The 25,208-nt window shown below is 40.2% G+C and overlaps 1 protein-coding gene across 1 annotated transcript in view; it reads left to right on the forward strand.

The window, feature by feature from the left end:
* The first annotated feature begins 57 nt into the window (after positions 1-57).
* ASB7 (ankyrin repeat and SOCS box containing 7) overlaps positions 58-25,208 on the forward strand; it is a 51,848-nt gene continuing 26,697 nt past the window's right edge. The window contains exons 1-4 of the mRNA XM_015069009.3: positions 58-600; positions 764-857; positions 8,115-8,236; positions 10,642-10,903. Coding sequence (XP_014924495.1) covers positions 10,693-10,903 — 211 coding nt within the window. The 5' untranslated portion in view covers positions 58-600; positions 764-857; positions 8,115-8,236; positions 10,642-10,692. The remainder of the gene's footprint in view (positions 601-763; positions 858-8,114; positions 8,237-10,641; positions 10,904-25,208) is intronic.

The following is a 25,208-nucleotide window of genomic DNA, read 5'->3' on the forward strand; positions in this document are numbered from 1 at the left end:
CAGCTGGGGTAAGGAGGGGAGAAGGAAGCAACCAACCAACCAAGTCGCCCCCACCCCCCACCCCCACCCACCCCGGACCTGGTTTACGGCTCCGGACTCAGGCTCCAGTGCGGCTGCTGATTGGCTGCTGAAGGCTTGGTCCCATCCCAGTGACCCCAAAGTGCTGGAGGGAGGGGGCGGGGGTGGCCCAGTGCAAAGTGCATCCCGAAAGCCCCCTGCCTGGAGCCCCTGCGGCTGGCACTTCGGACCCTGTATGACCCGGGACCTCGCTGCCCCGAGACCTCTCGTGTGCCCCGGTAGCTGGGAGCCTCCGGCCCGGAGCGCGGCAGCCCCCTGCTCCGAGCCCTCAGACCGGGACTGCCCCCCCCACCCGAGCCGGGACTTCCTCCCTGCACCCCTGCCCCGAGGCTGCCCGGCGGTCAGGACCGTCGCCCCCATTCTGCTCGGCTGTCTGGATGCTCGGCGGGCTGGGGCCGTGAGGCACCAAGAAGGATCAGGAACACCCGTGTCCGGCCCTGCCTGGGATGTTTGTTCAATGGAGAAGTTGGTGAGTGTGGAGAAGGCTGAAAGGAGGAAGAGAAGCAGCAGCTGAGGAGACAGGTAAAGTCAGTTACCTCCCCCGAGGGGAAGGGGACTGGCGGGGAGGAAGAATCACTGCTTCTTCCTGCCTGCCCTTATCACTCTTCCTTTTGCTACCCCTTCTCAGAGCCCCTTCCTCCTCGCCCCTGGGTCACTGCACCACTCACTGGTTTTTGCTTTCCAGGTTTGAGCTGGCTAGAGGAGACGAGAGAGCAGGAAGGGTCAAGCCACCCACCAGAGAAGCAGCAGAGAGCCTCTGACCAGCATCCTGTATAAAGGTAATAAGCCAGATCTCCCCACCCCCATTGTTTATTTCTAGCCCCTATCTCATTAAGCATTGCTTTATTTTCAGCGTGGTTACCTGGAAATGCAGGTCTTTCCTGGCACCCAGTTTCCCAGCAAAAACAAAACTCTGCCGGTGCCTGATCCTTAAGATTTTAATTAATAATAACTTCTCTATCCCAGAAACATATTTTCCCTTCTCTGTACATTGTGTTTTCCTTTTTTCTTTTTCTTTTTTGCATTATCTTTCTGTACATTGTACCATTTACCCTGCTCTGAGACTTTGAGACCTTTTTGTAGCCCCCCCCCCAAACCTTACTCCCAGAGGAATTCCTCAATTCCTTGTTAATTGCTTGTTAATTCTGAATGACTCTGCTTTTTAATTAAACCACAATTTTCTGTTTTCCCCTTATGTCTGCCTATCACCTTTCCTCTAACTGTGTCAGAAAATCTTTTGAGTTAACTAACAGACAAGGGTTTGGTAGAAGAAGACGCGGTAATGGCTTGCAATTTATGACTTTTGGAAAATAATTTGACTTTTTCTACTAGTGAAAAGTGAATCTGTGTACCTTAATAGTGTGGATAGTATGAAAGCAATATTTGCTCCTGAAGCACGTACCTGTAACTAACTCGTCTGGCTTTAATGTGTTTCTGTTGACAGATGTGAATGGGTTCTGAAACTGTTATAAAACGATAAGTAATATTTGTGACACCTTAGATTTTCTAGAAGAACTTACAAAACTTCATACAATATTTTGTTAATCATTTGACACTCAAGAATTTGAAAACAAAGGGATGTTTTGGTGTGTTTAGAATCTAGGGCTTTATTCTTGCACTCTTCATAGATAAGGTTTATTTCAAAATCCTTAAAGATAATTTGTTAGATTGAAATTTAAGCATCTAATTCATGTGATCACATTTCTGTCGTCGTATTTTGTTGCTGCTTCTGGAAAATACACCAAAGGTAAGTTTAGGACATTCATGTAATTCCTAAAGAGGGAATATGATCAGGGAAATTATATAAGAGTTAATTCACAAATTAGTCAAGTGAATGACTTCTCTAACATCCAATAACAGGAGTATAAAGTGACTTGTTAATCTCAGAGTTATTTTAATATCTCAGATTGTTTAGGGAATTTCAGGTACAAAGAAGTACTTAAAATAGCAGAAGTTGTTAGGAAATCGTTGATTTACTCTGTTCCACTGGACTTTCTGCCTTCCCCCAAAAGAAATTTATGCCTTTCCTGATTCTTTTAATTGTGAAGACATTGCTAAAGATACTTTTAAGTGCTCTGAGGGTTTGCATATTCTTGAGACCTGGTACTGGACTCCAAAGGGAGAGTGTATGCTACTGAATGGAATTGAAAATCAGTATCTACCACTGACTGTTCCATGGTGAACATTTAGGGCAGCCTATATGTGCATATAGGGTCCACTTCACTTCAGTAAAAGCTAGGCAGAAGTCTATAAAAGTTAAAGGCAATTTTCATTATGCAAATATGCACATCTCCAGAGAGATGCCCAATGATTACTTTAGGAATTTTGTCTTTTAAATGCTAACATATTTGGAATATGTTTTTAAGGTAAAGACAAATGATGTGTTTTCTATTCAAGCCTTCTCACTTATATATTTTTTCTACTTTAGATATGACTCTAGCATGTTTTCATTTGCAAGGGGTGTTACCACCTGAGATGGTAAGGGAGCAGGTCTGTGGCGAGTCAGGCTTGTAAGTTACAGAGAGAACACTGCTTTCTTCTGGTTGCCAGCCAGATCATTCTCATTGCTTAAATAATATTTCATTGCTCCTCTCAGCTTTTAACTGCTTTTCTATGACTAGGGAATATGTATATAAATCGTTGGCATCTATTCCTAGTATTAGCATGATTGAGAGTGTTTGGTCTAGATTATGCTGAACATTTAAAACGTTTAATATGGGTAATTATTTACCAGCATGGACAGTTAGGTAGTTTATATTTTTCAGATTGGTAGTTAACTTTGTGTTAATTCAATTGCCGTGTATACAGGTTTTTAGAGAAAAAAAAAGGAAAGAGCCTGATTTATTTGATAACCAAATATAGATTTATAGTCACATAGGGAGAATAACTGATTTTAACTGAAGATCTACAGTGATGCATTTAGAGTATGCTGTGGCTCTATACTTACATTCTTTATACCTGAAGTAATACCATGCATGATTATTTAATATTCTATATATATCTATTTTCTTTATGTTTAACTTTGGTAACACAGCAGTTCATACTATTCCTAAAAAGCCTAAAGTCAGATAAGGTTTATATGTTACCTAATATCTGACTTACAGCCTTTTATTTCATTTTCAGCTGAAGACACTCCCTAAGGAGAATGATTGTCTCTTTTTTTGCAAACCTTCTAGGTACTGATGTAAGGCTGCTAAGATGATAAAGCCGGACAGGGGTTGATATGATAATATTGACAAGACCTCCTCATTTACAACATTTGTGATTTAAGCCTTGAGTTGAGTCTGGATAGTGAATTATACAATTTCCTTTCTTGCCTCCTTCACATTCCGTGAAAATGGTTGGTTTTTCTGCTGGAACATTTGAGAATTATAGATAAGTTGTGCATGATAACACATCCTTGTGTTACGTGGAGGCCCAGTAATTTGGAGGAAATATGAATACCCTTACTTGTTTTAGAACATAAACACCATGCTAACCATGAGGAGTGATACTAGAAAGCACTTCTACTTTATTTTGGGTTCCAGGCTCTTGATCATATCAATAGTGCTGGTCAACATAGACCTCGGCCATGTTGTACACTTTGGGCCTTACAGTGTTTCTGCAGCCATCTTCCCTCTTAGAACTTGTGACCCAATGGTGTTTTTTTTTTCCTCAGAGCCAATATCCTTGGAGTTGCTGATTTTATTTTCTTACCAGCCTGTATATCTCTGTCTGTTCTACAAAGAAATGCTTATTTCCTTTTTTGAGTAGCAAGCTGTTATCTTGTTTCTAGTGGTGTGAAATCTGAAAGCACAGTTCTAATTTGTATCACCTAATCCAAAAATATGTGGACTTTTAGTGAAAATAATATGCAAAGAGCCATTAGTGACTAATCATTTATGCCAGAGGAAATCGGGGACATGTGGCAAATCTGGTGAAAGTTTTATACAATTTTAGACAGGTCTTAAATATATTTTATATTATAGTTATTTTACTCTCTTCACTCTGTTCTGTGAATATAAACTTCTTTTAATTATGTGAAGCAAGAAGTTTAGTTTTAACTTAATGAAGTTCCTTTGGCATCTTTATAGAATTTAGTGTTAACATCTTATTTTTAATTTTTTTTAAATGTTTATTTTTGAGAGAGGGAGAGAGACAGCGCAAGTGGGAAGGAGCAGAGAGAGAAAGGGGGAGACATATTATCCGAAGCAGGCTCCAGGCTCTGAGCTGTCAGCACAGAGCCCGATGTGGGGCTTGAACCTACGAACCGCGAGATCATGACCCGGGCTGAGGTCAGATGCCCAACCGACTGAACGAACCACCCAGGTGCCTCAGTGTTAATTTTAATTCCTAAATGTATACTTTCTAGTATGGTCAACAGTGTAAAAGCTCAGAGGCCTGCATTGTTTCCTTTAGACCTAACGTAGATTAGAAAAGATGGATTTGTAAAATTTAAACAACACAATTCAACACACTATCCTGCAGTTAAACCTCATATAAAAATGATAGACATTGGGGAAGTGGCTCATTTTGATACATAATTCTGAGGTCTTGTCTGCATGGTTTGTTTTTTATTTTTTGTTTCTTGTCTTTTCTGACTGAAACCTGGAATGGGATTTCTAAGATTATACCCTCAGAATTTTAGTCATTGTGAGTCATTAATTTAAAAACAGCTTACACTGTACATTTATTTCTTTAGAAAATAGCCTCCTTGGCCATATTCTATTATTTTATAGGTGACTTCTTCATGAACTATCAGATTTTCAAATGTGCACTCCTTGAGGGGAATATAGACTTTTCTCCATTTTCCTGTGTCTGGACTTCTCTGTGATTTTTTTTTTTTTTTTAAGTATTTATTTTTGAGAGAGAGAAAGAACATGTGCAGAGGAACAGGGGAGGGGCAGAGAGAGAGGGAGACAGAGGATCTGAAGTGGGCTGTGCAGTGACAGTGGAGAGCCCGATGCAGGGCTTGAACTTATGAACTGTGAGATCATGACCTGAGTTGGACACTTAACTGACTGAGCCACCCAGGCACCCCAACTTCTCTCTGATTTTTTAAATAGTATGTTTAGCACTAGATATTGTATTTACTTTTTAAGTTCAATAGTCTTTTTTTTTTTTAATGTATTCGTATATGGATAGCTATACTCTATTTAAAGTGCAAACTCTCCTAAAATAACACCAAGATAAAAATTAATTACTTGTCTGGTGCTTTGGACTATTAGGATGTTTTAGTAATGGTAATTAAGTCGTTGCCTTTCATAATTTAAGGGATGCAGCTGACAAAGGACTCTGTGTGCATGGTATGTGTGTCTTGTTTTTTTTCCAGTAAAAACTGTTGCATGTAAAGTGCTCTTTTGGTTTAAACCTATAGTTATTGTTTATAGCACTTGGTATTGTCAGAAAAGGGAAAAATGATCTTAACATTTTTAGGTGTATCTAATTTATTTTAAGTATGCAGAACTCTCTAGTAAAGTTTTACCAGGGGCGACACCAGTGGCCAAAGCCTAGCAGTGTGCCAAACACATGTCAGGGGCTCCGTGGACTTTCATCTGTCTGATTGAAGTAGCCCACATGGCATTATTGCAAGTTATTGTGGTTTGTGCATCTTTCTTGTTCAGAGAAATAGTCACTTCATCCTTTAACACAAAGCCTTTTCTTGATATTATTAATAAATCAGTACCATTTCATATTCCCCTCAACCCCCACTTTGCATGCCCTCCTCCCCACTTACCCCCTCTGCCTCCATGGAAGGGGCGATGGGTAGATAGAAGGCCTAAGAACAAGATTCCTAAAGGCTTGAAACCATGGAGAGCTATCTCCGCTTCTCTTGGGAGGCAGGGGATACCAAGGACACCCTTAGAAGTAAGGCAGCCAGTGCCATTGATTTTTGCAATGTAGATGTAGCTCATGTGGAAAATAATCACCTGTTCATTTGTGGAAAATGCTGGAGGCTTATCATTGGAGACCTCGGTTTGCATTTTTTAAACAAATTTTTATTTTAGTATAGTTTTAGATTTACAGAAAAATTGCACAGACAGTACAGAATTCCCATATACTCCACACCCAGTTGCCACCAACAGCTTATATTAATAGATGGATTTGTCACAATTAATGAACCAACAATGAACATTATTATTAATTAAAATCCATATCGTGTTCATACTTCTTTAGCTTTTACCTAATATGCTTTTTCTGTTCCAGGATCTCATCTAGGATACCACATTACATTTAGCCTTCTTGTTTCCATAAGCTCTTCTTGGCCATGACAATTCCACAGACTTCCTTGTTTTTGATGGCTTTGACATTTTGAGGAGTACTGGTCAGGTATTTTGTAGAATGTCCCTCAGCTGGAATTTGTGTGGTGTTTTTCTCATGATTAGGTGGGGGTTATGGGCTTTGGAGAGAAAGATCACCACAGTAAATTGCCATTCTCCTCATTCCATGCTTGTCACGTGACTTGGCACTGCTTCCTGTTAACCACGATCACCAGGCTGAGGTGGTGTTTTTCAGGTTTCTTGCCGTAAAGTTGTTCTTTCCCTCCTTTTCCATGCTGTCCTCATGGGAAGGAAATCTCTACATGGCCCACACTAAAGGAGAAGGGAGTTATGCTCTACCTCCCTGAGTAGGGGGGATCCATGCAATCATATGGAATTCTGTACAGGAGATTTGTTTCTGCTCCATCCTTTATTTATTCAATCAGAGCATTATGGGCCTGTTGGTATTTATTCTAGACTTTGGGTTAGAATCCATACCACTTACATTTATCTTGTTCAAGTTGTTCCAGCTTAGCTACTAAGAGCTCTTGTGGTTGGCCCGTGTTCCTGTGACATTCCCCCATCACTGCATTTCTCTTTGAGCACTTCCTTTTTGGCACAGTGAGATGCTCCAGGCTCATATTGTATATTTCCTGCCCCACTCTCAGAATTGGGCATCTCTGTAAGGATAGTTCTGCATTTTTTGCAGCTTGCCTTGCAGGAGTTGCTCTGATCATGTCTAATTCTCTAATTCATTTTTTTAAGAAATGATAGTTAGTTTTAAGTTAAATATTGTTTCCAAGTGTGTGCTGGCCAAGTCTTTGGACTTGGAAAAAGGAAAGGGTCAAAGTGGACTATATACTGATGTGGATTGGTTGTAAATTCTGGTGTGCAACCAGCGGCACCTAGGACTGCCACTCTTCCCCATAGTACGTCAGGTTGTCAGGTTTTCAGGTAGCCCAGCCTTTCCTGTTTAAGTGATGGAGGGTTTAGCATACCTACCCTACTGGGATGGGGTGGGGTAGTAGTTCTCCCAGTGAGTAATTTCTAGAGTGATTTGAGCATAAAGTGTGGAAGTCACTTAGCATGTGCTCTTAACCTTAATGGAGTTCATAGACCTAGGGTTTAATCTATACGAAGAAAGATCCTTTTTTTCTTTCAATTGTAGAGAGGATTTTTCCAGAATTCATATAGGGAAGCTGGCAAAGATGTTGTTAATCTTTTACGCAGTTTGATGTATATATAAAGGAATAACCATTTCAAAATGATTAACATAATGCTTTTTAGGGCATATGAAGAACCAGCATTTAAAGATATACTCTCCTTTTGGTTGTCATAGATTCCATTTTGGCCCTGACCACCTACTATATTGAATGAACACATACTTTCATTTTTGTCCTGTTTAGAAAAGAGCACACGCCTAACAGTGTCAGTTAAAAAGTAATTCAGATGAAGCAAGCCTGAAAATATATTCTGAATAGAGCAAAAAATAAGATAAAAGGAACCTGTACTTGCATCTGAATTTCAAATGTGTGATTTTTTTTTTAATTTACTCTTTTTCAAAAAACTGCCCTTTTAAGAAAAAAAATCCTGAAAATACACCATATCCTATACCAGTTTGGAGATTAATGTAAGTCTCAAGATCATTTTCTCTAAGAACTGACCTGAGTTCTTTCTCTGCTCTGGAAGTTTGATAGAAAGCACTAAAATTTAAGCTCATCGAAAGGTAGAGTGTGTAGGCATCTCTGGTTTTTTATTATTTTTAAGAATCTTCCCATAATTGGTATTTGTTTTTAGGTTAAGAAAGCTCAATCACGCTGCAATCTGGACACACTCTGAGCCTTCTCCTCACAATGCTGTATGTGCACAATGGTTATTAGGCAATCCACGTATCAGAAGAAGGGACATTCTTCCACAAGGTAAGTGACTGAAGGTTATTGGTCATCTGTGCAGTTCTGGGGAGGAAAATCCATATAGCTTTTGCTTTTCCCTTCAAAGCAGCTAACATATACTAAACACAACACTTGCTAAAAGAAAATCCAGGTTTTTGTTTGTTTATTTTTTTTTATACTGTTTGAATCTTACATAGTAGACCTCATTTAAGAGCCAAGATAATGGTCTCATTTAAAAAAAAAAAAATCTGTTAAAACTGATTTTGAGCATATAGTAGTAGTTTTCATTAATTTCTTCCAGTGGTATTCAGTGTCTTTGCTTACAACTCTAAAAATACACAGAAAGCTATTCCAAAAGGGTTCTTGGTCGTTTTTAAGATGAGAGACTTAGTTTTATAGTGTTGATTGAAAAAGTAATTAAGCAAAGGGATAAGGGAGAAAATCATGTTTATTAAGGAGACAAATTGTCAGGAAATTTCTCATTTCCAAATTTTCTCTGAGGAGATAGCTCTTTGTAATAGTAGCCTGATATTTTTAAATTATATTACTTAATAGGAATACGAGTTTGAAATAACCATTTTCACTTTATGAAACAACATAGGACATTTGATTGTATTCTTAAGCTGTGATGATTTGACCTAGGTCAGGCTTAAGTTTACCTTTGCGCAATCTATAGCAAGAGGTTTTGCAAGATAAATTATTATTGGTAACAAGATTATCCCAAGATGTCTAACCTACATAGGAGACCAAAATGTCTTTAAAGGACTTTATCACATAATTTTTTATTTTTAGAAATGGAAGCCGCCTAATTAGGAGATGAGTCTAATCTATTCCTTAAAATTAGCCCAGATGGAATGGCTTCTTAGAAGCGTGTTAGTTTAAGCTTCTGTAAGCTTTTGTAAAGCTTAAAAACCCACTGAAAAAGTTTTTGTACACACACATGTAAGAGCCACTTTTCACAATTCACTTTGGACTTTTTCCTCTTTGCATGAAGGAGATCTCGTTTTATATTGAGCCTGAGTGCACACCTCTTTTGTGACCTGTTAGAGGGTGCAGAAGTCCAGGACACTACTTTTTCTTTAAAATGATTTTTTCATGTGGTGTTGTTTTGATTCTTACAGGTTTGTTTTTTTTTTTTTTAATCTCACTTGGATTTTCTACATTTTCTTTTTTTAAATTAATTTGTTTTTGAGAGGGGAGGGGGCAGACTGAGGATCCGAAGTGGGCTCTGCGCTGACAGCAGAGAGCCCGAAGAGGGGCTCAAACTCATGAACCGTGAGATCATGACCTGAGCCAAAATCAGATGCTTAACTGACTAACCACCCAGGTGCCCTGATTCTTAGAGTTTTTAGATATTTTGTGTGATCTTGGTCCTTTGCCAATTAGAGTAAAACTTTTAGAAAACTGAAATTAGAAAAGTGGAAAAGATAACGTGGCAGAAAAAGAGGGGTGGTAAATCATGCATCAAATAACAAAGTGGGGAGGATAGAAAGAAACAAACAAAAGGAAAATGCATACTCTCTATGCATTTTACTTTACCCCACGCACTTCTTTCCCCCCCAAACCTTTCACCCTTTGGGGCTAAAAATAAAATATTGAAATACTTTAGGGGACTCATCTAAAGTTTTTCATTTTTTTTTTGAACTGCTTCTCATAGTCTTTAATCTTCATAGGCTATGAGTTGACCATATGATACCCTGCATTCACTCACTGATCTGTGATCGAGTCCTTGAATGGTTTATAACTGCATGCATTAGGGAAATTAAACTCTTTTTAAAAATTTTTTTAAAATGTTTGTTTATTTTTGAGAGAGAGAGAGAGAGAGAGAGAGAGAGAGACAGAGCATGAGTGGAGGAGAAGCAGAGAGAGAGGGAGGTGCAGAATCTGAAGCAGGCTCCAGGTTCTGAGCTCAGCACAGAGCCTGACGGGGGGCTCGAACTCACAGATCATGAGATCATGACCTGAGTGGAGGAAGTCACATGCTTAACCACCTGAGCCCTGTCCCCTCCCTCCCCCCCCCCCCCCCCCCCCCCCCCCGTGCCCCAGGGAAATCAAACTCTTAAGACAAGCACTCACCTGACTACTCTGTTGTCTCCCATTTTCTGGCTGCCCAGCATCACCTTCCATTATACCTAAAATAATGCTGCTATGTTCATAGGATGTTTGCTTTGAGTTTTCAAAAGACTACAGAAGAAATTTCCTGTAACCGCAACTTAAGGCATTATGCCTGGCTTTTTGTTTGAAATCTTTTATAATCTTTGGGAAGCTACCAAAGTTCCGGTTATAAGAGGTGCATATTAATTAGTTGTAGTAGGATGAACTGTCATGACTAAGATTTACATGATTTAACAATGGAAAATTCTGTGCTATTTAATAGACACACTGTGAGGAGCAAGTATTCTAAATTTCACATATTCTACTTGCCCTTAAAGGCTGTTCCCTGTGACCTAATGAATCCTTGGTAAAAAGTGGACTCAGCTAGGATGTTACACCACCATTGTCGAAGGAACCCTGAACTCCAGGAAGAATTGCAGATTCAGGCTGCAGTGGCTGCCGGGGATGTTCACACAGTACGAAAGATGTTAGAACAAGGCTATTCTCCAAATGGCCGGGATGCTAATGGCTGGACCCTTCTTCATTTCTCTGCAGCAAGAGGGAAGGAAAGATGTGTTCGAGTATTTCTAGAACATGGAGGTGAGTTTTCTGGAAGCAAACAATTTTTGTCAAGGAGAAACTTAAATTACATTTAGTTTAAATATGTGTGTACATGTATATAATGTTTAATGCTTCCCTTTGGTTGATACCCACCTTCTTATTCTCTCCTTTGTGAAGATTTGTTGCAGGTGTGCTGCGTTTTGCTTAAAACCAGATTGTTTAAAGCACAATTTCGTGAATATAATGTGCTTCCCCCGCCTGTAACTGTATTTATACATAGCCAGATTTTCCTGGGTCATTTCAAGTAAAAGCAACCCTCCATGTTGTCCGGCTGCTTCTGTTTCGGAAGCAGAAGTGGTTGTGGTACCCACAATTAGAGAGTTGCACAAGTTTCCCGTTTGATAATTGCTCATGCAAACAGACCTAGCAGGGGTCCCTTTAAGTGTCATGCCCTTAATGAAGTCCTATCTTTTGAAGTTACCTCTTTAAAAAAAAACTTTTGGATGGCATCTTTTATTACTGTTTTAGAGCTCCTGCCTTTTCCAGGTCTGTACATAGTTTGTAGGTTAGAAGATAGATTATCTGAGGTCTTGTTATGTATAAATATACACATTTGGGAACGACATCTGACATTTTATGCTTTTGCTTTGAAAATCTGTGCATTCCCATAGTTAACAGTTTCCATAATAATAGCTAATAATTATCCCAGACTAGTTTACTTTTTTCCCCAGTTGAATTTCTTAATTTTCCAAAGATGGGCTAGATGTATTCTGTATTCATACCCATGTTATCTTTGTAAATTATGGCGTAAAGCAGCTTATTTGGGACTCAGGTTCCACACATGCCCCTTCCGGGGCCTGCACTGCTCTTTGACAACCACTTGGTTTTGTTTTAAGGTGTGCTATGTTATGAGATGAGTCAGCCTTGTAAACCCACCTGAAGTACAGAAAACTTGAGAAGTCCCAGGGTTCTCTTGAAGGTCGTGTGAATTACGTGAAACTAGGGACATGGAGGCTGTGAGTGGGAACTAATTGCAGGGCGATGCTAAGCCTGGGACCCTGGGTCTTCACACACCCCAGGGGTTCCATAACAGCAACTAAGTCCCTGAAACGGTGGGTCGTTGACGGCCCAGCCATTCGCTGTCCCATGCCTGCTGTGTAGCTGTCCTCCCTCCCTCCTGCCACCCTGGCTCTTCCCTCAGTTCACCTTCCTCTTTAGAAACCTCAGTCCTGATGTTGATGAAGGGGAAATACAGAGAGGAACAGGAGAAAGATCAGGGAAATTGAAAGCCATAGGATCTGAAAAATTCTGGCAGTGCTTACCAAGATCAGAGTTGACATTTTTTTTTTTAATGTTTATTTATTTTTGAGAGGGAGAGAGACAGAGTGCAAGCGAGCAAGCAGGGAGAGGTAGAGAGAGAGAGACACACACAGAGTCTGAAACAGGCTCCAGGCTCCCAGCTCCGAGCTGTCAGCACAGAGCCTGACACGGGGCTTGAACTCATGAACTGTGAGATCATGACCTGAGCTGAAGTTGGACGCTCTGTCAGCTGAGCCACCCAGGTGACCCCAAGAGTTGACAACCTAGTCCTGTTGCTTTCTGCTTCTGCCAGCCTTGCTTTTAAGCAATTAACTAAGGGGAAAAAAAAAGTCAGTTACTCAGGTAATAACATTACTGTGTCTCCTTAAATAAAACAGTTTTCAAATAAATCACAAATAAAGCCAACTCCCAACTTTGCCCAACTCCCAATCCTTTCTGCCTGCCCCTCTCAGAAGTAACCATAGGTATGAGTTTGGGATAATTTCCTCATATTGTTAATTATACTTACAGAAAATATGTCATATTGTGTTGTGTGTGGTTTTAGAACATAAAATGATAATTGTACTGACCATGGTATTCTGCAGTTGTTTTCTGCTGAACTGTACAACTTAAGATTTTTTCTAAATAAGGGATTGGCAAACTCCTGTAAAAGACCAGATAGGAAATATTTTAGGCTTTGCAGACCCTACTGTCTCTCATAAATACTCCACTCTGCCTTTGTAGGTAGCATGAAAGTGGCCATAGACAATTTGAAGCAAATGAGTATGCCTGTGTGCAAATAAAACTTCATAAAAACAAATGGTGGGCCAAAGTTTGCCTGTGGGCCACAGTTTTCTGAACCCTGTGTCCTCACTCACCCTCCCCTCTGTGTAGCCATGGGTGTGTGTGGGTGTGTGTGTGTGTGTGTGTGTGTGTGTGTGTGTATAGGTATTTTTAACAGCTTCTATTGAGGTAGAATCCACATGCCTTACAATTCACCCATTTAAAGTGTGCATATAGTTCAGTGGCTTCTAGTATATTTGTAGAGTTGGGCATCCATCATCACAAGTAAGTTTAGAACATTGTCATTACCCCCGAAAATACTTGGGCCTGTTCTATAATACACATAGATTTACTGTGTTCTTTTTAGCCGCTAATTATAATATTTATTAGTATGGACACACTGTCTTTTGTCTAAACCATTCTTTATTTTTTATTATTTGAGCATGGCTAAAATTTTCTCAGTGGATTTTATTTGTTGAGAACATAATATATGTGGTTAAAAACCAAAGGATAGTTATTCTGCACTGTTCAGTGAGGGGAAAACGCCTGCTCTCTAGCACCTGTCTGTGACATCCCTTCCCAGAGGCAGTCACTCTTACTGGTTTCTTTTGTGTCCCGGCAGATATAACCTGTGTGTCTAGGTGCATATAATATTCCATCCTCCTCCTTCTAGCCTGCTCCTTTTCTTGTTAATAGTCTATTCCACATCTTGCTTTTTCCACCTGCCAGTTTAGCCCAGCAATAACTCCTTATCACTATTGACAGTATCTCACATTCTGTCGCACAGATGTAATTTATTTAAACTTATCCCTCATTGTTGGACATTTTGATTTTTCATTTTTCTACTACTAGAAAGAGTATTACAGAGAATGTCCTTGACTGAATTTTTTTTTTTTTTTTAATGTATGTGAGAGTTTATCTCTTGGATAATTCCTAGAAGTGCAATTGCCAAACCAAAAGGATGTTAAAAAAAAGTTTTTTTTAATAGATTTTTTGACAAATTGTTCTGCAAATGTTAGGATGGCTCTGTCTTTACTGACCAGTAGGATAGCGCCTGTTCCCCCACCTTTGCCAGGCATCCATCACAAGATAGTTTGCTCTTCCTCTTTGTGATTTGCTTGCCCCTCTCTCTCTCTCTCTCTCTCTCTCTCCCTCACTCCCTCTCCCTCTCCCTCTCTCTCCCCCCTCTCTCCTTCCTCCCCCCCCATCCCCCCCCCCCCCCGAAATGACATTTGAGTAACAAAACATTGCAACACTGGGCTGCTTTGCTGATCATTTTCTTATTGGCTTGTAGGAATTGTTCGTATATTCTTCTTTGTTAGATATGTGTTGTGCCAATCTTCTCTCTGGTTTTAGCTTTATCTTCTTGATGTCTTGTTTGTTTTTGTTGGGCAGAAGTTTGCATTTTATTGTAGTTGAATTTTATTTTTCATCTGCCTTAGGATGTGTGCTTTTTGTGTCTTGCACACCGTGCCAGTGGGTCATTATTTGCTTGTATTTTCTTCTAAAAAGTTTTATGGCACATAGATCCTTAATCTATTCCAGAGTTGATTTTGGTGTCTAGTATGAGATGGTCAGGTACAATTTCATACTTTTTCCCCATAAGGGTAGCCTCAGTCATCACTTCTGTCCTCATTGCTGTGTCTTTCTGGCTCAGATATAAAGTTTTCATATATGCATGGTTCCACTGAGTCTAGTGTCTGTTGGTATAACCCTGAGTTAGTATAATACTGTTATAATTAATATCACTCTGTAATTAAAGTTTTGATTTACAGGAGGAGGCGGGTATGGCAAATCTCCTTGTTATTCTGTTCTTTAAGGATGCTTTGGCTACTCTTAGCCCTTTATGTTTTCTTATAAAATTTTAAAACAATAGAACTAAATGTTTTGGAGAAGCCTCTCAATTGTTTTTACATAGCACCTTTTACTCACTCCTGTTACCCTAACAGAATTAGGAGGTTTGGGAAGTATTTTTTTCCTAGCACGTTATATATCAATTTGGAAACGTTAACAGGAGAAGAACTTTCCTCCTTCCCTGTGCCCTTGGCCGCAGGTAATGCTTCTCAGTGCTCTGTGTTTAGTCTAAGCCTGCCTTCTGACCTCTAGACCAGTGTGTCCAGCTGCGTGTTAAGCCTCTGCACGTTCCTGGCTCACACACAGCACAGGCTGCTGCTTGGACATGTTCTTTTATAGCTAATGGCACCACAGCCTGCTAGGCCAGCAGTCTAGAAACCACCCTTGACGCTCTTCTAAATAGTTGCCAGATCTTCTCATTTCTTTTCATTGGAGGCACTGCCCCACATTTGGGTGAGAAATCCTCGTGCCTCACCAGGACTGTGATGATGTTCTCCTTCATCCCTGCTTCCAGTCTTGCCCCCTCCCAGCCAGTCTCCAAACAGAATGATCTGTGATGAAAATTAAAATGGGGCGCCTGGGTGGCTCAGTTATTTGGGCATCCGACTTCAGCTCAGATCATGATCTCACGGCTTGTGAGTTCGAGCCCTGCATCGGGCTCTGTGCTGACAGCTTGGAGCCTGCTTCTGATTCTGTCTCCCTGTCTCTCTGCTGCTACCCTGTTTGCACTCTGTCTCTCTCGCTCTCTCTTTCTCTCTCCTTCTCTCTCCCTCCTCTCTCCCTCTCTCTCAAAAATAAATAACATTAAAAAAATTAAAATGAAAATATTTCCTTTTTAAAATCACTGAAAGTTTTCCATCTCTCTTAGGGTAATAGTCAAAATTCTTAATGTGACCTACATGACCCTCATTGTTCTGGCTCCTCTGTGATATCTTTCCAGCTTCATCTTTGAGCCGCAGCCTCTCTGTGTTCATTCACATCCACTGAGCCCAGAGGCCTATGCGCAGGACCTGCTGAGTCCCCCTGCTCACCCTGCTGCTACCACTTTCACCTCATTCATGCCCGCTTCTCTGTCAGCTCTCATGTATCACTTTCTCAAGGAAATCTCTTATCATCCAGACTTGGGCAGATCCTTCTGTTGTATGATATTATTGTCTGTACCTTTTTTTTCTAGCTCCTATCACAAGTGTAATGATTTATTTGTGTACTATTCTGTTTAATGTCTTTATCTCCTGTTGAAGCTTCGGAGGGTAGCACCCATATCTTCTTTGTTCTCAATGAGAGAGAGAGGAAACACATACCAGCTATCTCACAGAATTGCTCCCCAGCCATACAGAGACAAGACTAATCCTTTCTTTAAAAATATTGAATATTGGTTGAAAATGGGCCAGTCTTGTGGTGGATTAGAAAAGTGTTTGAATTTGACCTACCTGCTCTTGTCCTAAAACCATAGTTTCTTTAAGAGCTTGAAAATTTCCAGATTGGCCCCCCCTCCTGTTAATAAGCTTCTCTTGTGATTGGTATTAAGGTGAACTGAAGTCCAGTTCAAATGTGGGTAAGTGAGCAAAATAAGCCACAAAAAACAAAGGTTCATTTCTCTTCCCCTCCTCCTCCTGGCCCCCAGTCCCATGAGGGTGGGGGAAGGTTCATAGAGATAGTTAGATGAGGTGGCCCATTGGTCCTCCATAAATCACTTATTCATGTATTTATTCTGCAAATATTCATTGGGTACCTAACATATGCCAGGCTCTGCGCCAGGCACCAAGGTACAGAATGAGCGTTGTGCTAGCTGTCTGGTCCTTCATAGTCAAGTGGCTGGATAGATTTATAGCCAATGCTTATTGAGCACTTAGTAGTAGCCTAATGCTTCACAGCAGCTCTGTGAGGGTGAGTAGTAGTTTTTCCATTGAGAAAACTGAGCCACCGAATGGGAAATAATTTGCCCAAGGCCATTCACCTCATAAATCGTGGAGCTAGGGTTCAAATCCACTGTCTTAGCTATGATTCTGTATGGCCTGCCTATACGGATACAATGCAGTTCCAACAGAGTGAGCTAAGTGCCGGGTATAAAAAGTCCCCACTGTTGCAGTGGTGGATGTGGGGGCCACAGCAAAAGAGGTTTACTAGAGAAAATATGGTTTGACTTGAGATCCTGAAAGGTGGGGCAGGGATGGGGCAGTGGAAGGACAGAGATGTGGGATTTTTGAAACACATAGGACATTGAGTGTGAAGGGTAGAAGAAGAAAGGAACATGTTTGGTTTTAGGAACTGAGAAAAGTTCAGTATGATTAGAGCATATCCAATAATTTATTCTATGGACTGTATTAGCCATTTGACATCTGATAGAGAGAAGTGGCAGAAACAGATGCATTTTAGCAAATTCACTAGTGATAGTATGTGAACTTAGTAAAAGGGCCTGCAATCTCAGCAAGAGCAGGTGGGTGCCTGCTTCCTGATCAGAACTCTGGTCTCATTTCCCTGCACCCCACTCTAAACACATTTATTGAGCACCTGCTATGTGTCAGGCACTGTTCTGAACATAATGGGAATACAGCAACAAAATAAAGTGCTGTCATGGCACTTACATTTCGTTTTTTTGTATTTAAGTTTATTTGTTTAGAGAGAGCGAGCGTGTGCAAGTGGGGACGGGGCATAGAGAGAGAACCCAAGGAGGCTCTGCACTATCAGCATGGAGCCTGATGTGGGGCTTGATCTCACGGACGGTGATATGAAGACCTGAGCTGACTCAAGCAGGCTCCACACTATCAGCGTAGAGCCCAATGAGTGGCTTGAGATCATGACCTGAGCCAAAATCAAGAGTCAGTCGCTTTAACTGACTGAGCCACTGAGGCACCCCAGCCCTTAAACATTTCTGAGTGAAGGAAATTGATGGTGAAATGTACAATGTCAGGTGGTGATCAGTGCTGTGAAGAAAGGTGAAGCAGAGAAGGGATAAAGAGGTATACAGGATTTTGTTTTAAATTAGGTATTTAGGGAAGGCCTCCAGTGTGCTGTTTGAATTGAGTCCTGGAAGAAATGAAGACCACACCATGAGAATATCTGGGAGAAAAACGTTAAAGATAAAGGGAACAATGGGGCACCTGGGTGGCCCCGGTTAAGCGGCCGACTTTGGCTCAGGTCATCATCTTGTGGTTCACGAGTTCAAGCCCTGCATTGGGCTCTGTGCTGACCACTCAGAGCCTGAAGCTGCTTCAGATTCTGTCTCTGCTTGCACACTGTCTTTCCCCTGCTTGCACACTGTCTCTCTCAAATATAAACATTAAAAAAAATTTTTTTTTAAAGAGGCAAAGGGAACAAGCGAGTGCTGCACAAGTTCTGGGAAGGGAACGTACTTAGCACTTTGAAGAAAAAGCCAGGAAGACTACAGCAAGAACAGAACGATGGGAGAGAGGCTAAAGAGATGATGAGCTGGCGTGTTCCGTAGGTCCTTGAAGGTTCAAAGAGGCTTTGGACTTTGTTCCAACTGAGAATGGAAAACCATCGAAGGCTTCTCAAACTGAAGAATGAGAAGACCTTACTGAAGGGCTCACTCTGGCTTAAGGAGGTAGATTGTAGAGGAGCAAAAGATAAAGGGGAAGACCTGTCGGGAAGCTTTGGAATAGTTGAGGCAGGAGATGCTAGTGGCTCATCCTAGACAAGAAGGATGAGTTGAGAAGTGGTCCTACGTTGAGAAGTGGTCAGGAGAGGTTTTGAAAGTGGAGCCAACAGGCTTTGCTGATAGATTAGTTGGCCATGTGGTGGCAGTGAAAAGAAATCAAGATAACTGAGGTCTGGGGCCTGGGGGAGAAAGAGTTGCCATTGAATGAGCAGCTGAAAGTTAACCAAATGCAATTAAGAGAAAGGGGACATAGGGGCACCTTGGAGGGCTCAGTTGGTTAAACGTCCGACTTCGGCTCAGGTCACGATCTCATGGTTTGTGAGTTTGAGCCCTGCATTGGACTCTGTGCTGACAGCTTAGCCTGGAGCCTGCTTCCGATGCTGTCTCTCTCTCTCTCTCTCTCTCTGCTCCTCCCCCACTCGTGTGCTGTGTCTCTCTCTTAAAAATAAATAAACATTAAAAAAAATTAAAAAGAAAAGACACAGATGCTTAATACAAACCATTCACCACTGTAATACCTGTTCACCTGCACAGTGAAACCGCTAGTGAATGATCAGCTCTAACCCAAATGCAGAGATAACAGGCTGCCTGGGACCCTACTGGGATGCCAGCGATATGGCCACCAGGGAAGCCTGGTCAGGGAACAGCTGTGTGAAGCCATACTTGTTGGTCCTGTGGGAGGAATCCAGTTTCACTGAGAAAATGAGCAAGTTTGACTTGGTTAGTTGATGCTGTCTCTATTCCAGAAGGTAGAAAAAAAAAAGTGAGGTTCTCTTTCTTATTTAATCCTAGGCTGTCCGTAGCAGGCATGGCTATTTACATTTAAATGAAATTTTAAAAGAAATTAAAAAATAAATTCTAAATGAAATTTAAAAAATTCAGTTTTTCATTGAGAGTAGCCGTGGTTCAAGTGCTCGATAGCTACATGTAACTAGTAGCTACTGTGTTAGGCCTCACAGATATAAAACATTAGCTTGTGCAGGTAAATTACATTTTGCTGCTTTGCAGGCATTCCTTGGAGATGAGCAGGTTGGGTTCCAGACGACGTCAATAAAGTGACTATCACAGTAAAGCAAGTCAATGAATTTTTGTTTTTCCAGTGCACGTAAGGGTTATGTTGATACTATACTGTAGTCTGTTAAGTGTGCATTATGTTTAAAAATATTTCTATATGCCTTAATTAAAAAATACTTAATTGCTAAATGCTAACCATCATCTGAGCTTTCAACCGGTCCTAATCCTTTTGCTGGTGGAGGGTCTCGCCTCCATGTTGACGGCTGCTGGCTGATCAGGGTGGTGGTTGCTGAAGGGTGTGGTGGCTGTGGCAATTTCTTCAAATGACAGTGAAGTTTGCCACATCGATTGCCTCTTCCTTTCGTGAACATTGTTCTGTAGCATGCGATTCTGCTTGATAGCATTTTGCCCACAACTTCTTTCGAAATTGGAGTCATTCCTCAAACCCTGCCACTGCTTTATCAACTAAGTTTATGTGCCATTCTAAGTCCTTCGTTATTTCAACAACCCTCATAGCATCTTCACCAGAAGTAGATTCCGTCTCAAGAAACCGCTTTATTTGCTTACCTGTAAGAAGCAATTTCTCACTGTTCAAGTTAGATTGTGAGATGCAGTTCAATTCCATCTTCAGGCTCCACTCCTTTTTAAAAAAATTTTTTTTTCATATTTATTCATTTTTGAGAGAGAGAGAGAGAATGAGCAGGGGAGGGGCAGAGCGAGAGAGAGAGAGAGAGAGAGAGAGAGAGAGAGAGAATCTGAAGCAGGCTCCAGGCCCCGAGCCGTCAGCACAGTGCCCGATGCGGGGCTCAAACTCATAGACCACAAGATCGTGACCCGAGCCAAAGTCGGATGCTCAACCAACTGAGCCATCCAGGTGCCCCTTTCAGGCTCCACTGCTAATCCTAGTTCTCCTGCTGTTTCCACCACAGCTGCAGTCCCTTCTTCCTCTGAGGTCTTGAACCCTGGAAATCATCCATGAGGGTTGGAATCAACTTGTTCCAAACTCTTGTTCATGTTGATATGTTACCTCTTCCTGCAAATCACAAATGTCCTTAACTACAATTAGAGTGGTGAATTGTTTCCAGAAGGTTTTTAATTTTCTTTCCCTGGATCCATCAGAGGAATCACTGTGTATGGCAGCTGTAGCCTTAGAAAATATATTTCTTAAGTAGTAAGATTTAAAAGTTGAAATTACTGCTTGAACCATTGGCTGCAGAATGGATGTTGTGTTAGCAGGCATGAAAACAACATTAATTTCATTGTACATCTCCATCAGAGCTCTTGGGTGACCAGGTGTATTGTCAACAAGCAGTCACATTTTGAAAGGAATCTTTTTTTTCCCAGCAGTAAGTCTCAAAGGTAGGCTTAGAATGGTATGTTATCCGTGTTGTAAACAGATGTGCTGTCATCCCGGCTTTGTTTTTCCCTTTATAGAGCATTGGCAGAGTAGATTTAGTTGACTTTTAAGGACCCCAGGATTTTCGAAATGGTAAATGAGCACTGGCTTCAACTCAAAGTCACCAGCCACGTTAGCCCCTGATAAAAGAGTCAGCCTGTCCTTGGAAGCTTCGAAACCAGGCATTGACTTCTCCTCTTGAGCTTCGAAAGTCCCACATGGCATCCATCTTCTTCCAATAGAAAGCTGTTTTGTGTACGTTGAGAATCTATTGTTTAGTGTACTCACCTTCATTAACTATCTCAGCTAGATCTTCTGGAGAACTTGCTGCAGCTTCTACATCAGCACTTGACTTGACGCTCACCTTACACTTTGATGTTATGGAGACGGCTTCTTTCCCTAAACCTCATGAACCCACCTGCTAGCTTCAAATTCTTCCTCTTCAGCTTCCTCCTCTCTCTGAGCCTTCACAGAATTGAAGAGAGTGAGGACCTGGCTCTGGACTAGGCTTTGGCTTAAGGGAGCTTGTGGCTGGTTTGATGTTCTGTCCAGACCACGAAAACTTTCTCTGTATCAGCAATAAGACTGTTTTGCTTTCTGATCATTTGTGTGTTCACTGGAGTAGCACTTTTCATTTCCTTCAAGAACTTTCCTTTTGCATTCACAGCTTGGCTAGCGGGCTCCAGAGGCCTAGCTTTCAGCCCATTTTGGCTTTCGACATGCCTTCCTCACTAAGCTTAAATCATTTCTAGCTTTTGATTTAAAGTGGGAGACACATGGCTCTTCCCTTTCACTTGAATACTTAGAGGCCATTATAGGGTTATAAATTAGCCTAGTGTCAGTATTGTTAGGTCTCAGGGGACAGGAAGGAGAGGGAGAAAGATGGGGTAATGGCTAGTTCCTGTTGCTTATTATTCCCATCTTATGTGGATATAGTTCATGGTACCCCAAACCATTACAACAGTAACATCAAATATTGGACACATAATATAATATATTAGTAATATAATAACTAATATAATAATTAGTGATAGTATATTACAAATTCTTAATCTTCCTGTTCAGATTAGTGTGCTATTGAAGTTACGCAGAAGAGTCTGTATTATAATAGTGGAAAGTATAAGAAACCCATTATTACTATCATCTTCATTTTCCCACTAGGAATCTCTCTAAAAATTCTAAGATCATGTTGGACATTTTATAAAAATAACATTAAGAGACCCTATCTTAGGTGGGATTATTTATCTTTAGATTGGGTTCATGTAACTAACCTGGAGGGCAGTAGAAGTTAAGTCCGTAAAGCACATCCCCATAGGAACCTGAGGAAAGAATCTCAGAGTTCTTCTTGATACAGTAGGTAAAATCCTCATGGTGAAACACATGAAAATAAGTTAGAGAGGTAAGGGATGAATCAAAGAAATCCATAGCAGTGTGGTGAGAAATTATTTTTAGCTTTTCAAAAAGGAAAGATTTTGCAAATTATTATCCCAAATGTGATAAAGAAGAAACATTAATGGTAGGAATTTATGAAAGCACTTCTAGAAAGCAGTTTGAAAGTATGTATTAGATCCTTAGAATTGGAAGATCTTTTTGTCCAGTAAATTTACTTCTAATTAATTTATTCCAATAAATCCATCTTAAATGAAGGAATTTTTTTGTGTCTGAAAATTTCACCCTTCATTTCATATAATTTTTTAAAATTCTCATGCCCAAATACAGAGAAATGATTAAATTGGTAGACTGTAATCACAAGTATGTGTAATTTTTTAAAAGGTATAGAAGAAAAGCTGCAAGCCTACTGTCAGTGGTGAGAGTAATTATCAGGAAATGCTGGGTTTTTGTGCTGCTGCTTTTCTAAATTTTCAGTTTTTCGTTAATGAAAAAATTTGTTTCTGGGAGAAATCCTGTTTGGAGACATTATACCATTTGACTTTCCAACTTTGTATTTTTTGGTGAATTCTTAGCAAAGTTTTAGGTATTTGTCTAGATTTTTTTTTCCTCCGTCACTGTTGCCTTTCTATCCTGTGTTAATACAGCACAATGTATAACTGTTTTAGACCTCCACGCAATGCCTGTGCCTGTGTAACTTAGCTAATTGTATTTGGTGCTTCCCAAACCTTTTTTTAAAGAGTAATCACATGTATAGTGAACTACGGTATGGTGTTCATCTGTGTATTTTCCTGATTTGAGGATTTTGCTTTTAAATACAAATGAGATGCATATCATAGTACATCTATACAAATCTGGTTATGATTTTGGCCAGGTTAGTATGTATATTCCAATCTTTAGACCAACCACTAAAAAAAAAAAAAAAACAAAAACAAAGATGTACAGTAGTAAAACCTTGGATTGCGAGTAACTTGTTCTGTGAGTGTTCTGCAAGACGAGCAAACATTTCTAATAAATTTTAACTTGATAAATGAGCAATGTTTTGCAATATGAGTTGTACTTGACGCCAGATATCATGTGATCACAATGGAGCCAGTGGTTCTTCTCTCTCTCTTGCTGTGGGATTGTGGTTGATCGTCAATGCAGTGTTACATTTCTGTGAAGTCTTCAAAAGGAGGCAAAAGCAAGGGTCAATGGATAGGTTCCTTGATAAAGTTGCACAAAAAGAAAATGATTCCCTTGAGTCAGTAGATAGCTGTGATTCGTTAATGCTAGCAAAAGTCGTCCTGTACAATAACCCTCCTCTCTGTTGTCTCCCTCACACCAGCCACGAAGGTTTTCAAAGGTAAGTGCAGGTTAATTTGTTTGTTTTTCTTTATATTTTGTATTTTCTTTATTATTTTGTATTATATTACAGTATTGTAATCATTTTTATATGAATATTTTTGGGTTGTGGAACGCATCTGAGTTTCCATTATTATGGGGAAATTCGCTTTGATATACAAATGCTTTGGATTACAAGCATGTTTCTGGAATGAATTATGCTCGCAAACCAAGGTTTTATTATATAGCTAAAAAGTCAATAGAGAAATTAAAATAAAATACTAAAAAAATGACCTAAGAGTATAAAAAAGGCAGTAAAGGGAAGAAGGGGAACAAGAGAGGAGATAAATGGAAAACAAAATGGCAGATCTAAGCTCATCTAAGTATCAATAATTATATTAAATATTAAATGGACTAAACACTCCCAGTTAGAAGCTAGAAATTGTCAAAAAGGAGTAGACAAGATTCAATGAAATGCTGCCTATAAGAGATACACTTTAGCTATAGAGATACAGATAGGTTGAAAGTAGAATGGATAAAGATACACCATGCAAATGGTAATTAAGTGAAGGCCAGAGTGGCTATGGCTAACATATAAAATCTATTTTAAGACATAAACTAGTACCAGAACTGAAGAAGGAGGAGTAAGGATCATGGGATGTGTACACAGTAAGAGAGCCCAAAATACATGAGGCAAAAAATTGATAATTAAAGGGAAAAATGGACAGTTATACAATCACAGTTGAAAATTTTAACATCCTGCAGCAGTTGATGGAACAACTAGATAAAGAAATCAATAACTAGAGAAAATCTGAAAAACATCAAACACATTGACTTAATTGAGATTTTTGAAAACTGCACCCAGCACCTTCAGAATTTACATTTTTTTTCCTGTGTACGTGATTTTTTTCATGCGTACATGATAGGATACCAGGATAAAGTCTCAGTAAATTTTATGAAATTGTAAGAATATGTTCTCTGACTACGGTGGAATTTTATTAGAAATCAACAACAATAGGATATCTAGAAGAGCCTCAGATGTTTGGAAATTAAACAGTGTTCTGAACTGAATGCTAATGAAAATACAATATATCAAAATTTGTGGGATGTATTTGGTGCTTAGAGAGAAATTTATAACTTTCACTGCTTATAGTAGAAAAGAATTTTATACCAGTTATCCAAGTTTTTACCGTAAGAAACTGAACTCAGAGTGGCTGCCCCCATCCGCCCTTTCTGTCCCCCAACAATCTCTATGGCACGTTATCATGAGGACTGGCATTCTCCTTGCTGCCAGTGGGCAGACCTGCTTTTGGAGCTCAGTAGAAATGCCCTAAGCCTGGAGCATTGTTGAAAATAACAGTGGTCTCAAATTAGGTGGCAAACAATCTAGAAAGGCCAACAACACAGCTGCCTCAGGCTGTGATACTGGTTGGAGCAATCAACACAGTACCCTCACATTTAATAGGAGACCTGGAGAATGAGACAGCCATTTGAGCTTTATTGAGCTTCTGTATATTCCTGGGAATTTGGAAGGCTACATGCATGCTTAAGAAAGACCACAAAGGACCCCAGTTATCGACTCAACCCTGGCTGAACAGGAGACCAGAAGATGAGAGCTTCACTGAATATTGAATGTGTGCCTCAACCTGTATACATCTCACCTTAGC

The sequence above is a fragment of the Acinonyx jubatus genome, chromosome B3 (genome assembly GCF_027475565.1).
Source record: "Acinonyx jubatus isolate Ajub_Pintada_27869175 chromosome B3, VMU_Ajub_asm_v1.0, whole genome shotgun sequence".
NCBI lineage: Eukaryota > Metazoa > Chordata > Mammalia > Carnivora > Felidae > Acinonyx > Acinonyx jubatus.